The sequence below is a fragment of the Thermothelomyces thermophilus genome, chromosome 4 (genome assembly GCF_000226095.1).
Source record: "Thermothelomyces thermophilus ATCC 42464 chromosome 4, complete sequence".
Lineage (NCBI taxonomy): Eukaryota > Fungi > Ascomycota > Sordariomycetes > Sordariales > Chaetomiaceae > Thermothelomyces > Thermothelomyces thermophilus.
Window position 1 is genome coordinate 2,040,512 of NC_016475.1, and position 12,405 is coordinate 2,052,916.

A 12,405-nucleotide genomic window follows, 5' to 3' on the forward strand; every position below is an offset into this window, starting at 1 on the left:
GCATCAGCGAAGGAAGGGTCTGAACGAACGAGACAAAAAGGGTACTTCGTGCCTCCTATTTTGTACTTGCAGCCCAGACCGTGCACGGACTGGAGCCACTCTGATGTTTTCCCAGTCATTCCATGAGGGCTGACAAATCGCAGCCCGCAGTCACGCTAGCCCGGCATGTCTGCTCATTCCGTGCCCGCATGCCTGCCTCGATGCCCGGACAAACCAGGTGATTGTCAGGTGCGAGCAATTCAGGCAGCAAATCATGCAGAAAGGGCGCGACTTCTTCCATCTCCACACCCGACATTCGGCTGTGCAATCGCAACCTCCCACCTCCCACACCTGACTCTCCAGTCGCTGGGGGCAACTCTTTGTACCCTTCACCCTTCTGCGGGCCTGACACTTCCCAGGCCGAGACCCTCCACCTGCAACCTCTTGCTTCAAGAACCACTTGGACTCTGACGTCGACTATTCGCCTTACATAGTAGTTACTCGTCTCTGTCCAAGGTTCGATACCCCGCCTCGGTCCTCCGGCCACGCTCGGACTTAACACCCGTGGCCGCTTTCCTCCTACTTGTCGTTCCTCGAGGGCATTTGGCTTCATACAATACCTTTCTGAGAGGTTGTGAGCCATCGCACCTCATCCTACGATAGGACTATACAGATATCCTACTCGTGGATATTTTTTTTTCTCTTAATCTGCGATAACCAGACGCAGCGCGGTGCAGCTGGTCAAGATGACGTCGTCGCAGAACCCGCTGAATGGCCTCGTCTTGACGCCGCAACAGCAGAGTTTGCTGTTTGCCGCGCTCAATTCCAAGCGCCCGAGCAATGGCCTGTCCAACAATAACTTCAACAACATGCCGCTCTTCGATGGATCGCCCCTTCAGGGGGATGGCTTATCCAGTTTTCAGACCAGCCCTGACCTCGATTATGATTACGACTTTCCAGGACCCGATGCAACCCTCGATTTCTCCTTCGATGACACCAACCAGCCCAAAATGATTGGCGACTTGCCCGGCACAAAGCGGGCTTTGAATTCCGACTCTGGGGATGCCGAATCGCCGGAGAAAAGAGGCCATCCTGATGACGGGGAGAATCCGGGGGCCAAGCGCCGGGAGAGCGAGGAAAAGGTGGCGAAGAAGCCGGGCAGAAAGCCATTGACAACGGAACCAAACTCGGTAGGTTGGCTGTCAGCCACGTGGGCAAATGCCGGAGAGACAAACAAACTAATAAGGTCGGGCAGAAACGGAAAGCTCAGAACCGGGCTGCACAACGGGCCTTCAGGGAGCGCAAGGAGAAGCACCTTAAAGATCTAGAAAATAAAGTCCAGGAACTGGAGAAATTGTCCGAGGCTGCGAACAATGAAAACGAAGCACTCCGTGCCAAAGTTGAAAAGTTGACCGTCGAGTTGAACGAGTATAAGAAGCGGCTGTCTGCACTTACAGGCGGCCGGCCCGTTCAGCAAGGCGTCGCTGCGCATTTCGGAAATCTCTTACTCAACAATTTGAACGATGTCAGTTTCCAATTTGAGTTTCCCAAGTTTGGCAGTCTCCCCGGGCCTCCCGCCAACAGCGCCAAGAAGCCATCGGCAACACCATCGCAACCACCCAAGCAGAACAGTGCGGACCATCAGAGCCCGAGTGTGAACTCGCAGGACGGCGTCAGCCCCGGGAATTCGAGCAGTTACAGCCAAGGTGGTCTTGATTCTCAGACCAAACAGGACCTGGCCAATACGTCTTCCGGCTCATTCAATCCGCCCACCAGCAACGACAAGCGCACAAACGGGTCATCAACCAGCACAGACTCGCACTACAATACGGGCGGGGCCACGACGACCAGCTCACCCTCCGCATTCTCGAACTCTAACGCGGGCGTTCCTAGTTCGTCGTGTGGAACATCTCCCGAACCCTCGACTCAGTCGCCTGCAGCATCCAAGCCTGTCGATACTCTGAGCACAATCGGAGAAGAACAGCCAAGCCTCAACAATCAGTCTCAAGGTGAGAACATCAACGCCTTAACCGCCGGTACCCGCCCCAAGAGCGCTGCGCTAACGGCATTAGATCTTGGTCATTTTGCCAATGCAGGCACCGACGATTTCAGCCATTGGCTCCCACAAACTGATTTTCAGTTTGACCCGCAGCTATTTGGTGGCTACCGCGATCCACAAGAAACCGTCTTGTCGCAGACCTTCGACGATAGCTTCTTCAATGACGCGTTGGACATGGACTTCTTCACGCCGTACAACCTGCCAATTCCGAGCCCCGTGCCGCCCAAGAAGGACCTTATCTCTCAGATTGATGCGGCCAAGGAGAATGATGAGCCTGCCGGCAAGGCTGGCCAGTTGCTGAAGTGCAACGAGGTTTGGTGCGTGCGGATAGTCCCATATCGTTTCCCATGCGTAACTCGCTAACAACCTCACAGGGAGAAGATACAGAACTGTACTGAGATCCAGGGAAGCGATTTTGACCTGGACGGCCTCTGCGCAGATCTGCAGAAGAAAGCCAAGTGCGACGGCTGTGGACCCGTTGTCAGTCAGGAGGACTTCCAAGAGACGCTCAATAAATACTTCGGCAAGGACAAAGACGAGCTTTCTAAGACGATACAGGAGCATGTGCGGGTGGAGAAGAAGCAGCCTTAGCTGGCCTGTCTACTCCTGGTATTTCGGAACGTTCTGTACAACAAGCCGGGCACTCATCGTGGCGGGCTCGGTGCACTTTTCTTTCTCGGGTTATTGCGCAACACTACGGAGTTTTCTTGGGAGACAACATCACATGGGACAGGGTGCCTAAGAATGCAGGTGCAAACACACAAATGCATGCGCTCGGTGCCGATTATACATGGAACTTAGGAATGGGAAGATGTGAACGGAGTAACGAGAAAATACCTATCGGGGGGGTTCATCAGACAAAGCCCTCTGTTGATTTGTACTTGATGGGTTTTCCTTACTTCAATGTCTTGATTGGCAAGATCTATGAATGGGTTGAGAACTCGCCTTGATCGCTGACGGCTGGCATTAGCCGTTATTTTTGGGTCTACATGCCGAGAGGTTTGAGTTGTTGGACTGCTTGTTCAAGTCGATTTCCCCACTCCGTGCGGTCTCGAGTTTATTCGTTGTCAAATGTCAGACGAATACAAAGTCTGACCTTAAGGATACGCTTGAGGACCTCACCAAGAGAATCCCATGGCCTGGCCATAAAGCAACGCGCTTCGGATGCATATCAAGCTATTCGGCTTGTTTCGGGATGGGTAACACTGCGAGTTGTTGTTATGAGTAGTTAAAGGAGTGGCATTACGGACCACTGACCTAGTAGTGTAGTCAAGCCAATCGACTAGCGCATAGGCGGCCAATGGGGCCGCTAGGAACACCACTAAGAACCCCTAAACTCTCTCACCCCTTCTTCCCCCGGAGATTCCACCGAAGAATACTTGCGGCACATCATCACCCTAATAAAAGAACAACCTAGACCATACATATAACTCTGTCACGTAAACACAAGAAGGGTGATCGAGACTAAGGGGCAGGGTACGTGGTTCCCTTTCGAAGCTGCGATCTAATCCGTATTGGCTCAGGGAACCAGTGTTGTAGAGATGCAACCGAGGACCCTGCGAGACAGTGTCGATGATGAACCAAAACAAGACATATGCAAAATATGACGAACCGCGGATCTCTTACGCCAGGCTCAAGCTCAAAACCAACGGGTCGACTACAAGTATGCTACTAAAGGAGATAGATGATAAAGATGAAACAAAAGCAAGAAAACGAGACCTATACACTCTGTCCATGCTCATGCTTTGGCCCCCTCCCCATTCTTGCTCAACAATAACAATGCACCCATGCTCCATCCAGCCCAAGGCAAGCAAAACCAAAGAAGTTGGCGGGAACGCAGCCCACTGCGATCCGGTCCCGAGCCAGAAAAGCCCCAACCGGGCTATTAGCAGCCAAAGGACTCCCCCTTTCCCTCTTCCGATCCATTCAACCTGCGCCAGTCTCTCCACCCCCAACTCCAGCGCAGCCCAGGCTCGTCCGTGACCGACGCAACCTTCGCGCCGTTCCTCCTCTCCCACCGAACCCGGCCCCATACAGAGTACGGGGGTGGATATCCATGTCAAATGTATGGGAACCCCCGGTGGTCTCCTCTTTCCTTATATTATATCTCAGGTGACCTCCCCTCCTTTCAACTGGGCCCCATTCTTCCCCCAGTCCCCAACCCCTTCCCCTTTTCGACCCCGGTCCCTCCAGACAACCTCTTTTTCGAACTGAAGCAACCTTTCAGAGAGCAAAACCACATCCCCCTCTCTCCTCTTCCAAAAAAACTATCTATCCAAGAATAACCCTGGCGCCCTCCTTGCCCAGCACGCCGCGCTCCTTGGGCTTGGGGCTGTTCCCCCTGCCCTTCTTGCCCCGCAGGAAGCCGAAGACGCCGCCGCCGGAGCTCTCGGGCTTGCCGCCGAGCGCGTTGTTGGCGCCGCTGGCGTCGGCCGGCAGCGTCGCGTCCTGGCGCGCCAGGTCGCTCCAGCTGCTGCCGCCGTCCAGCGTCACCTGCACGCCGCCCGTCGGGCTGCCGACGATCATGCCCCCGCGGTTCCCGCGGTTGCTGCTGCCCGCGTTGGGCGAGTACGACTGCGGGTAGGGAGCCAGCGGGGGCGGACGACTTGGCGCGCCTGCGCGCCGTTGTTGTTGTTGTTGTTGTTGTTGCTGTTGTTGCTGCTGTTGCTGCTGCTGCTGGTAGTTTCCGCTTGATTGGCGCTGCTGTTGCTGTTTGTTGAGAGATTGATTTGGTGTCGCGCCGTTGGTGGCCGGGGAAGGGGTTGCTTCGTCAGTCGTCAGGGCTTGCGGTTGGAGGTTGGCTCCATGCGCTGCGGAATTTTGCCCGCCTGCGAGTGCCTCTTGTTGTTGTTGTTGTTGTTGTTGCTGCTGCTGCTGCTGTTGTTGTTCTTGGAGTCTGCCAGATATTAGCATCACGATCATAGCCCGCAGGGAAAGAGCGGGATGGACATACTTCTTGTACGCTGCGACTGTGTAATCGAAGGGCCGGAAGTCGGTCTCAATCATGCGGTAGAGCTCATCCTCGCGGATCTCCTTGTCCGTGGCGTCTTCTTTTAGCTTCTCGCGAGGCTTCTGTCTCCGTGCGCGCGCCTCTAAGGGCGCTTCTTCTAGCAACAATTCCTCCAGGTCGTACGTGGCGTCAAAGTTGGTCTTTTCCGAGGACGGCACAAACACGGGCTCGATCTCCTTCCTTTCAAGGGCCTCAAAGTCGATACATGAGAAGAACTCATGCTGAGTAAAACTCTCCCAGGTCGACCCAAGCCGCTTGTTGGGATCAGCTTCCAGGGCGCTCTTGATGGCGTACATGCATGGTAATGACACCGGGGGGTTCGTGACGGGGAATCTGGGCTTTGCGGCTTGGATTACGGCGCTCAGGGATGCTTCGGAGTTACCCTCAAACGGCCTCTGTTGGGTACGTCAGCGCCAACTCTGGATCGGCCTGTGCCGAGAGCGATGCCGGCCGCAAAAAGCGCGGCAAGATTGGAGGGTGCAGAAGAGGCATACCTTGTTGTATATGCACTCGTAGAATAGCACCCCCAGGGACCACCAATCCGCACGGACATCGTAACCGTTTCCTGCGTAGACTTCTGGCGCGAGGTACGCCAGCGTGCCGGACTTGCTTGTCAGGACTTTGCCCTGTACGATATCTGAAGCCACGTTCTGTCAAAGGTTAGCCGGAGCCGTGGCAGCAGTTCCGAGCTAGGGAACGTACGAAATCCGTCAAATGCACATGCCCGTCCGCGTCAAGGAGCACATTGTCGGGCTTCACGTCGCGGTGGATGATGCCCTGGCCATGGATGTACCGCAACGCACACCCTAGCTCGGCTATCCAGAACCTGACCGCCTCCTCGGTGAAGGTTTTCCTCGAAATGTGGAACCGCAGATCTCCGCCGCTCATGAGGTCGACGACCAAGTACCTGCTCCTGTTAGCAGCTCGAACGCCGGGCTGTCGGGCGCGGCGGCTTCGCGTACATGTACTCGATGTCTTGGAAACTGTAGCGCAAGTTGCAGATGAAGGGGTGGTTTACGTGCTCGAGCATCCGCCTTTCGCGTATTATGTTGCGAACGCTTTCCGAGCGCACGACTAGGGAGGGGAACCGGTCAGTTTGCTTCGCTCGTCGGCTGTACCGCGCTGCGGGTGTTTCGTCCCACCTTCATCTTTACGGATATATTTCAGAGCGAATGATAGGTTCGTGTCTTTCCTCTCGACGATGCGTACTTTGCCGAAAGCGCCTCGCCCGACGACCCTGAGAAGTCGAAAGTGATTCAGATTCACTGCGGAACAGCCGAGAACGGCGTCAATGAGCGGGAATGGATGGAAGAAGAGAGAGGAGGAGGAAGAGAAAGGGGAGGGGGGAGGAGAGAACCGGTCGTGCTGACGCACCTTCGCCGTCCAACTCGACAGGCTTGCCCTGACTGTTACCCATGGCCCTGATTACTCTTAAACCTTTTTTCTCCAACAAGCTAAGGCGGTTCGGAGTGCTCTAGCGCAGGGTCGAGATCCCTTTCACGTCACGCAGCATTGAGTGCCCCGGGGGCGATCGAAACGAGCTTTGGCGGTTCGCAGGCAGGGCGGAAACCAAACCGGATCGACATCCGAAACTGGCGAGAAGACGGGAAGACGGAACGGACAAGGCTGAAGCGAGGTCCGGCTCCTGTTTGCGCTGGTTTGGGCAAAGATTGATCGATTCGGGGCAGCGCGCTGCAGAGACGGCGAGAGGACACTCGGCGGTGGTACGGCAGTCGTGCGCCCTGATCGGACGAGCGGGTGACAACCAGGCGGGCGGTCAGCGATTGAGGGGTATCGACGAAGCCAGCTGCTGACAAGAAGAAGCGGAGAGGACGGGGCGACGGGCGAAGCAGTGTCACTTGTCTCCGAGATTGAACTCGGAGTGACGTCCGGCTTGTCGGCGATAAGTGTCTAACAAGTCTGCCTGGCGGTGGTAGTCAGGGATCTAAAAAACAAAAGAAAGCCGGATCAACGAGTTTGAGAGTGGGAGACGACGGGAATGGGGATGGAGCTGGTCTCTTCCGAGGTGGTGGAGTTCCTGGGGGAAACGTGCCTGGTCCGAGTCTGGCGGCTTGGGAAGTGCAGGGATCCGAGCCCCAGCAATGCGGATATCATGATAAAGTTGTATCAGCTGCCAGGACCTATCTTTGACCTCAAAAAACATGGAAACGATTCAGGCATCTTTTTTTTTCTATTATTGGCAATGGAGACCCCTGATGTAATTCCTCATCTGTCTTCTTTTCCTTTATACTTCAGTGGAGCAAAGAGATTATCCCGTGGTGCAGATGTTTTCCCTCGAGACAATTCGCAATTGAACACCCCAACAGCGCACCAGCGCAGATCGCGCCCTGAAAGGTGCATGGCTGGTTCCGCAGCGTAATCCTCCTCGGCGCGCACTTCTGCGTTTCTTTCTCCTGCAGTGGTACCAGACATTTCCGATTGAACTAACTACTATGTACGCTAGTGTACACTTACACCAACGTTGCTGGTGCCCGCTTATTTATGCACACCGGCGTTTTGATGGCAATGACGGGATTCAGTCGCATCCCGCAGAAACCTTTTGTGCTGCGTCTGACAAGTCGCAGGATGCAGCCCATGCCACATGGCAGCATGGCGTGCGGCGCGGCCGAGAAGTCCGGGGTTCGCACAGTGTGTACTGTGTACGATGTGCTGTCATGCCCGGCTGGTTCGATTGGGCCATGCGCGAGTGCTGATGTCGGCAGTGGTCAGCTGTGGGATTCGGCTGCAACAGGGGGACTTTGGAACTGCCTCAGACCAGACGCGCAAAGCCAGTGTGTGCCCTTTGGCCTGGGCGCGTGGCAACCTCGTGGCCACGGCTAGCGAGTGAGCGGAGCGGGCTGGGCGTTGGCAATCAAACCAAGTCGGGCTAGCGTTAACGCTAAGACCACCTCGGCTGCTTGTTGGTCGCTGTTCAGAGACAGCCCGAAAGACAGCGGCCCTCACGTTTTTCTTTTTTTTTTCTTTTTTTTTTTTGAAAAATTCCAAGCCCTTCTGCTTGCTGGCCTCGCAACGCACGAAGAAACAGCGGTACACACGAATCCATTATTAATAAATCCCCGGCACAAACCGGGCTGTCGAGTGTCTTGGGAACAGTCTCTACTATGTAGGTGAGGTGCCATGTAGGCAGCTGAAAACCCCCCTTTGTTTGATTTGTCCGTCTCCTTGCTCGACCCCGGGAGAAGCGCTCCTCAACGTAACGCCGGACAAATTGGGTAGAGGGTCCCACTGATTCAGGGTTAGTGCAGTTTGCGGCATCATGCATCCTGCGTATGTGTTCTGCATGTAATCCGTACTGGTAACTACTATGGTAGCCGAAACCAGGTGCTGACATGTGGAAGAAGGCCATCTCTGCTGTCTTAGCTGCGGTTCATCAGCCTAATAGTACATGTAGATACATACATACACAATACACTTGCAGGGCGTAGTTCACAATTTATCCTACAGCATTTCTACAGTGCGCATAATAAGAATATAGATGAGACTGTGGAGCCCGCTTTTGTTAGTACCGAGGCGGGCGCGGAGCTCAATCCTGCGTGTTGTAGTGTACCTTTTCTGATGATTAGATATCGAACCAGGAAAAGACCACCCGTCTCAAGCGACGTGCCGAAGGTGAGAGACCCCTGTCCTCCCACGTGCAAAGTGCATTTGTGGTGTACTGTGTATGTTGCTCCGACCCGCCGAGAAGCCAACCGATTCCCGTCTCACGTTAACGTTATCTTCCGCGGCCCATCAGGTTGATAGGCTCGGCACCAGCCGAGACCGTCAATAGTGTATGCACTGGGTATCGACACGGTAAAGTGCTGTGGGAAGCCAATGGTGCGATTGATCGAAAGGTAAACTAGTGTATCGCCAGTCGCGCAAGGCATCCCCTGATGATAACTTTTTTCGAGTTCATCCGACATCCCCGGATCTCGGCCGCCAGCTGCGAGGGGCACCCCCGGAGCCCCCTCTCGGCAAACCCCCCAGGTTGGGAAACACGCACCGTCTTGCCGACGAATTGCTGTTGCTCGGAGATGTCCGCTGCCAACTGAACCCCTTGAGGCTGCAGGTCACCTGAAACCGATCTGTGCTCCCACCAAGAAATACTTCTAGAAGGATGCATCTATGTGGTGTATCAGCACACCTATTACACTGGGTAGTGTACGGCGTGCTTGTAGTACTGTACCAACTACGAACTACTCCGTAGGTGCATACCTTACCTGTATCTTTGTCTTCAATTGAAACACGACACTCCAACCGCCCGACAACCGCCCGGAATCGCAGGCTCCTCTTTTTTTTTTTTTTTTCTTTTCGTTTTAGTCTATCAAGGAGGGCACCTACGCTGACTGTTGTTACATTTCCCTGGCATCTTTAGACGGGATGCCAAGCTTCGTCCGATCCCATTTATCACTTACCTAGGTACTCGCAGCGCAGCGGTCTATTACACTAAGTTGACCGTGGACATGAGCGACCCCGTTTCCCAGCTACTACCCGTAACGTAACGTGCACCTTAGCTGGCTGCGCCACGCCGACATTTTCTATTTTGCGTTGCAGCGGTTGATGCATCCGCAGCAGGTGCAAGTTCGGATACAGCATGCCTCAAGGGCAGGTGTGGCACGGACGCGGCGGGCTGTCTGATGTTAGCTGTTGCCCGAGGCGAGATGACAGCAACGGATGCAAATACAGGCAGTATTTGGGACTTAGGCAGTATGCTAGGCACTTGAATCTGGAGAGATTGAACAAGCAATCAACTCGTCAGTCACGACCGTGTCATGCCCAATCGTTCTGTATCACCTCCCCCATAAGCGCCAATTCTGACTTTTAGCATCCCAGGTGCTTAAGTTTTTCGTTTTTTTGAGGAAACGCTATGAGTCACTTTTTATTATTCTCCTGAGCTTGCCCTGTTGACGACTGACTAGTTTTTGCTCTTCTCAAAAGCGGCCGAGCAACCTGACTCTGCAGGTGAGCTCTGGTGGGCGTGTTGTATCAAGAGTTTACACTTGTTTTCTCCTTCTACAGTAGGTCCTTCACTGCGGGCTTATTCCTTGGTCATCGACGGGCATATAGAAACCAATTGGGCATAGTCGAGTCTTGCTCATGGACTCTTGAAAGAAAAGATGTATAAAAACGAGAGAACCACTCAAGGGCCAACTTTTCGCTTCTACCTTGCCATTTGCAATATGCGCATCTGCGTATGCGGTGTGGGAGGCACATGTTGTGAACTTGGTGTGAAAGCTGCGTGGTTCACCCCACTGTGGAGAGGCAAGTCGTTCAATGGTTTGCCATGACGTCACACATTTATGTCTCCCTGCGTTCGCCCAAGGCCCAACGTTTAATGTTCAAAGGCGTAATGGTTCCTCATCAAGCAGGAGTCATTCATAAAAAGCCGAAAGAACACCAGACATTAGGGCCATTAAACCAAAGCTTGATTGTCCAAACCCTTCAGCACCGCAGCAGTTACGGCAGCAAACACCGCAATTGATCGCAATTGATCGCAATGGCCCTCCGAACAAACGCTCAGTTCCTCCTCGCCCATGCGCGGACTCTCCGTCAAGCGGCGTCAGGCATGCCAACCGTTGGCCGCTCATTCAATCGGCGATATCACCCCAGCGGTAGTTTGCTTTCCTACAAGGACGACCAGGACCGGCGGAGCCTCAAGCCCCGGTCGTCAGAAGGCACCAAAAGCGGCTCGGACGACCAGGTAGCCGAGAATACGGAAGCCGCTTTCAATCCCAACATGACCAGTCCGGAAGAGGCGAAAGAGAGCGCCGCCAAGCATAGCAACGGGAACCCGCTCGAAGCGAGCGGGGCAAACCAAGAGTTTTCGAAACCGCGCGCGCCCGAAGAGGCGGCGGACAAATCGGACAAGAAGACCAAGAGCGGAGGGACGGTGGGCAAGAAACACGGAAAGGTTGCGCCTATGTGACAGCAGGCTGGCAGGATTGGTCAGGGAAAGAGACCTTTAGAGACGAAGCGTTCCGAGAGGAGGATACTGAAAACTGTACAAAGCACATCTCAAGACGCAGTGGCTACATTACGGAATAATGATCCCGGGGGGGGGGAAACCCCATGCTATTATTTACGCTTAGCTTTCCGCGCCGGATTAGCTCCCTGGAGCTTCGAGATCGTCGCTCTCGATGATCAAGATCAGTGTACACTTACGTTGACATACCGGACTTGAGGAGAACAAAGACAACCTCCCACCACCCCAAACCCCGATAGCCTTAACTCAAGCATACAACCCGTTCATATCGTCGTCCTCGTCGTCCTCGTCCTCCTCCCCTCCTTCCCCGTCCCGTTTCGGAGCAACGACCACCTCTTTCCTCTTGCCCAGCTCCTTCCGGCACATGGGACAGGTCCCCTTGCCCCGCAACCAGGGCCCGACGCACTCGAGGTCGAACCGGTGGCTGGCGTGGCAGGGCAGCTCGACGACGAGGCAGTAAGGGTCGTCGAGGTAGCGCTCCGCGCAGATGGGGCAGACGTCGTCGTCGCGCAGCGCCCGGCGCGGCACGCGGTCCAGCCCGTCCAGGAACTCCTGCGACACCCCTTCGATCTGCCGCGGCGGGTGCGCGACGTCGAGCTCGAGCGCCTCCACGAGCGACTGCAGGAAGGCGCGGTTGCTCTCGGTCGGCGCCGTCGTGGCCAGCGTGCCCATCTGGTCCTGGATGAGCCGGAAGAGGGCCGAGGTGTCGGAGGGGTTGGGGACGGCGTGCGGGTTGTGGTGGCGGGGGTGCTGTTGTTCCTGCCGGTCGCCGGCTTGCGCCGTCTGCGAGGCGGAACTGCTGGAGTCGGGAAGGAGGTTGTGCAGGTGGGCGTTGAAGGTGGACATGTCGATTTGTCGCCGCCGCCGGGGGGCGGTGGCGGCGGGTTTGATGTTGTGTTCGACTTGCGGCGATAACGTTCAGAACTCGAGCGGCGGCGGCTTTGCGATAAAGCGGAGGGGTTACTTACCTTCGTACTGTGTCGCCATGATGGGCGGATTATTGCGATTAGTTGTGGAGCTGGCAAGCAGAAAGAAGACGGGCAAGAAGCAGCTTAAATGGTTGATTAGGTGGAAGCAAGACCGGCGTTTTAGATTCAGAGAAGTGGCGGCAATGGTATGTAGATTCCTAGAGACGCGGTAGGCATACTTCAGGTGACGCGGAGCTTGCCATCGCGGGGAGCTAGCTGCAGGCCGAGCTTATCGATTACCTTAGTTGCCTGGGCTCGAACTTCAGTAATCCGTACATACATACATACATACAACAAGAGTACCTAGGGTAACTAACGGGCTAAATCGTACTATCCGTACTGTGGAACAAGGTCCTGCAAACGACGTACGGATCCGTAGATGGCATGTGCGCCCACAGGCCATCTG

The 12,405-nt window shown here is 55.0% G+C and overlaps 5 protein-coding genes across 5 annotated transcripts; 3 read left to right on the plus strand and 2 right to left on the minus strand.

The window, feature by feature from the left end:
• The first annotated feature begins 588 nt into the window (after positions 1 to 588).
• On the plus strand, positions 589 to 2,828 carry MYCTH_2306522 (uncharacterized protein). Its single transcript, XM_003664050.1, has 4 exons — positions 589 to 1,169; positions 1,235 to 1,988; positions 2,052 to 2,355; positions 2,413 to 2,828. The coding sequence occupies exons 1-4, from the start codon at positions 726 to 728 to the stop codon at positions 2,627 to 2,629; spliced, it is 1,719 nt and encodes a 572-aa protein (XP_003664098.1). The 5' UTR covers positions 589 to 725; the 3' UTR covers positions 2,630 to 2,828.
• A 770-nt stretch (positions 2,829 to 3,598) lies between these two features.
• Positions 3,599 to 4,190, plus strand: MYCTH_2306523 (uncharacterized protein). The gene has a single exon (XM_003664051.1). The coding sequence runs from the start codon at positions 3,818 to 3,820 to the stop codon at positions 4,019 to 4,021; it is 204 nt and encodes a 67-aa protein (XP_003664099.1). The 5' UTR covers positions 3,599 to 3,817; the 3' UTR covers positions 4,022 to 4,190.
• A 119-nt stretch (positions 4,191 to 4,309) lies between these two features.
• MYCTH_2063736 (uncharacterized protein) lies at positions 4,310 to 6,465 on the minus strand (the record flags this gene model as incomplete). The annotated part of the gene is made up of 7 exons (XM_003664052.1): positions 4,310 to 4,876; positions 4,988 to 5,443; positions 5,543 to 5,698; positions 5,751 to 5,955; positions 6,011 to 6,122; positions 6,191 to 6,313; positions 6,423 to 6,465. 7 exons carry the CDS (start codon positions 6,463 to 6,465, stop codon positions 4,310 to 4,312), a joined length of 1,662 nt encoding a protein of 553 aa, XP_003664100.1.
• Positions 6,466 to 10,668: 4,203 nt separating this feature from the next.
• Positions 10,669 to 10,896, plus strand: MYCTH_17585 (uncharacterized protein; the record flags this gene model as incomplete). The annotated part of the gene is made up of 1 exon (XM_003664053.1): positions 10,669 to 10,896. A coding segment is annotated over one exon (228 nt), but the record flags the coding sequence as incomplete, so codon positions are not given.
• Positions 10,897 to 11,080: 184 nt separating this feature from the next.
• MYCTH_2306528 (uncharacterized protein) lies at positions 11,081 to 12,338 on the minus strand. The gene is made up of 3 exons (XM_003664054.1): positions 12,000 to 12,338; positions 11,211 to 11,933; positions 11,081 to 11,120 (listed from the first exon to the last, which is right to left on the minus strand). Exons 1-2 carry the CDS (start codon positions 12,016 to 12,018, stop codon positions 11,278 to 11,280), a joined length of 675 nt encoding a protein of 224 aa, XP_003664102.1. The 5' UTR covers positions 12,019 to 12,338; the 3' UTR covers positions 11,081 to 11,120; positions 11,211 to 11,277.
• Between the last annotated feature and the right edge of the window lie 67 nt (positions 12,339 to 12,405).

What these genes read in the sequence shown, in the direction of transcription:
- MYCTH_2306523 (XM_003664051.1), top strand. Translation starts at nt 3,818, where the DNA reads ATGCACCCATGCTCCATCCAGCCCAAGGCAAGCAAAACCAAAGAAGTT.
- MYCTH_2306522 (XM_003664050.1), top strand. Translation starts at nt 726, where the DNA reads ATGACGTCGTCGCAGAACCCGCTGAATGGCCTCGTCTTGACGCCGCAA. An exon ending in CCTCAACAATCAGTCTCAAG is followed by an intron (nt 1,989 to 2,051) that starts GTGAGAACATCA and finishes TAACGGCATTAG; the next exon opens with ATCTTGGTCATTTTGCCAAT. An exon ending in CTGAAGTGCAACGAGGTTTG is followed by an intron (nt 2,356 to 2,412) that starts GTGCGTGCGGAT and finishes ACAACCTCACAG; the next exon opens with GGAGAAGATACAGAACTGTA.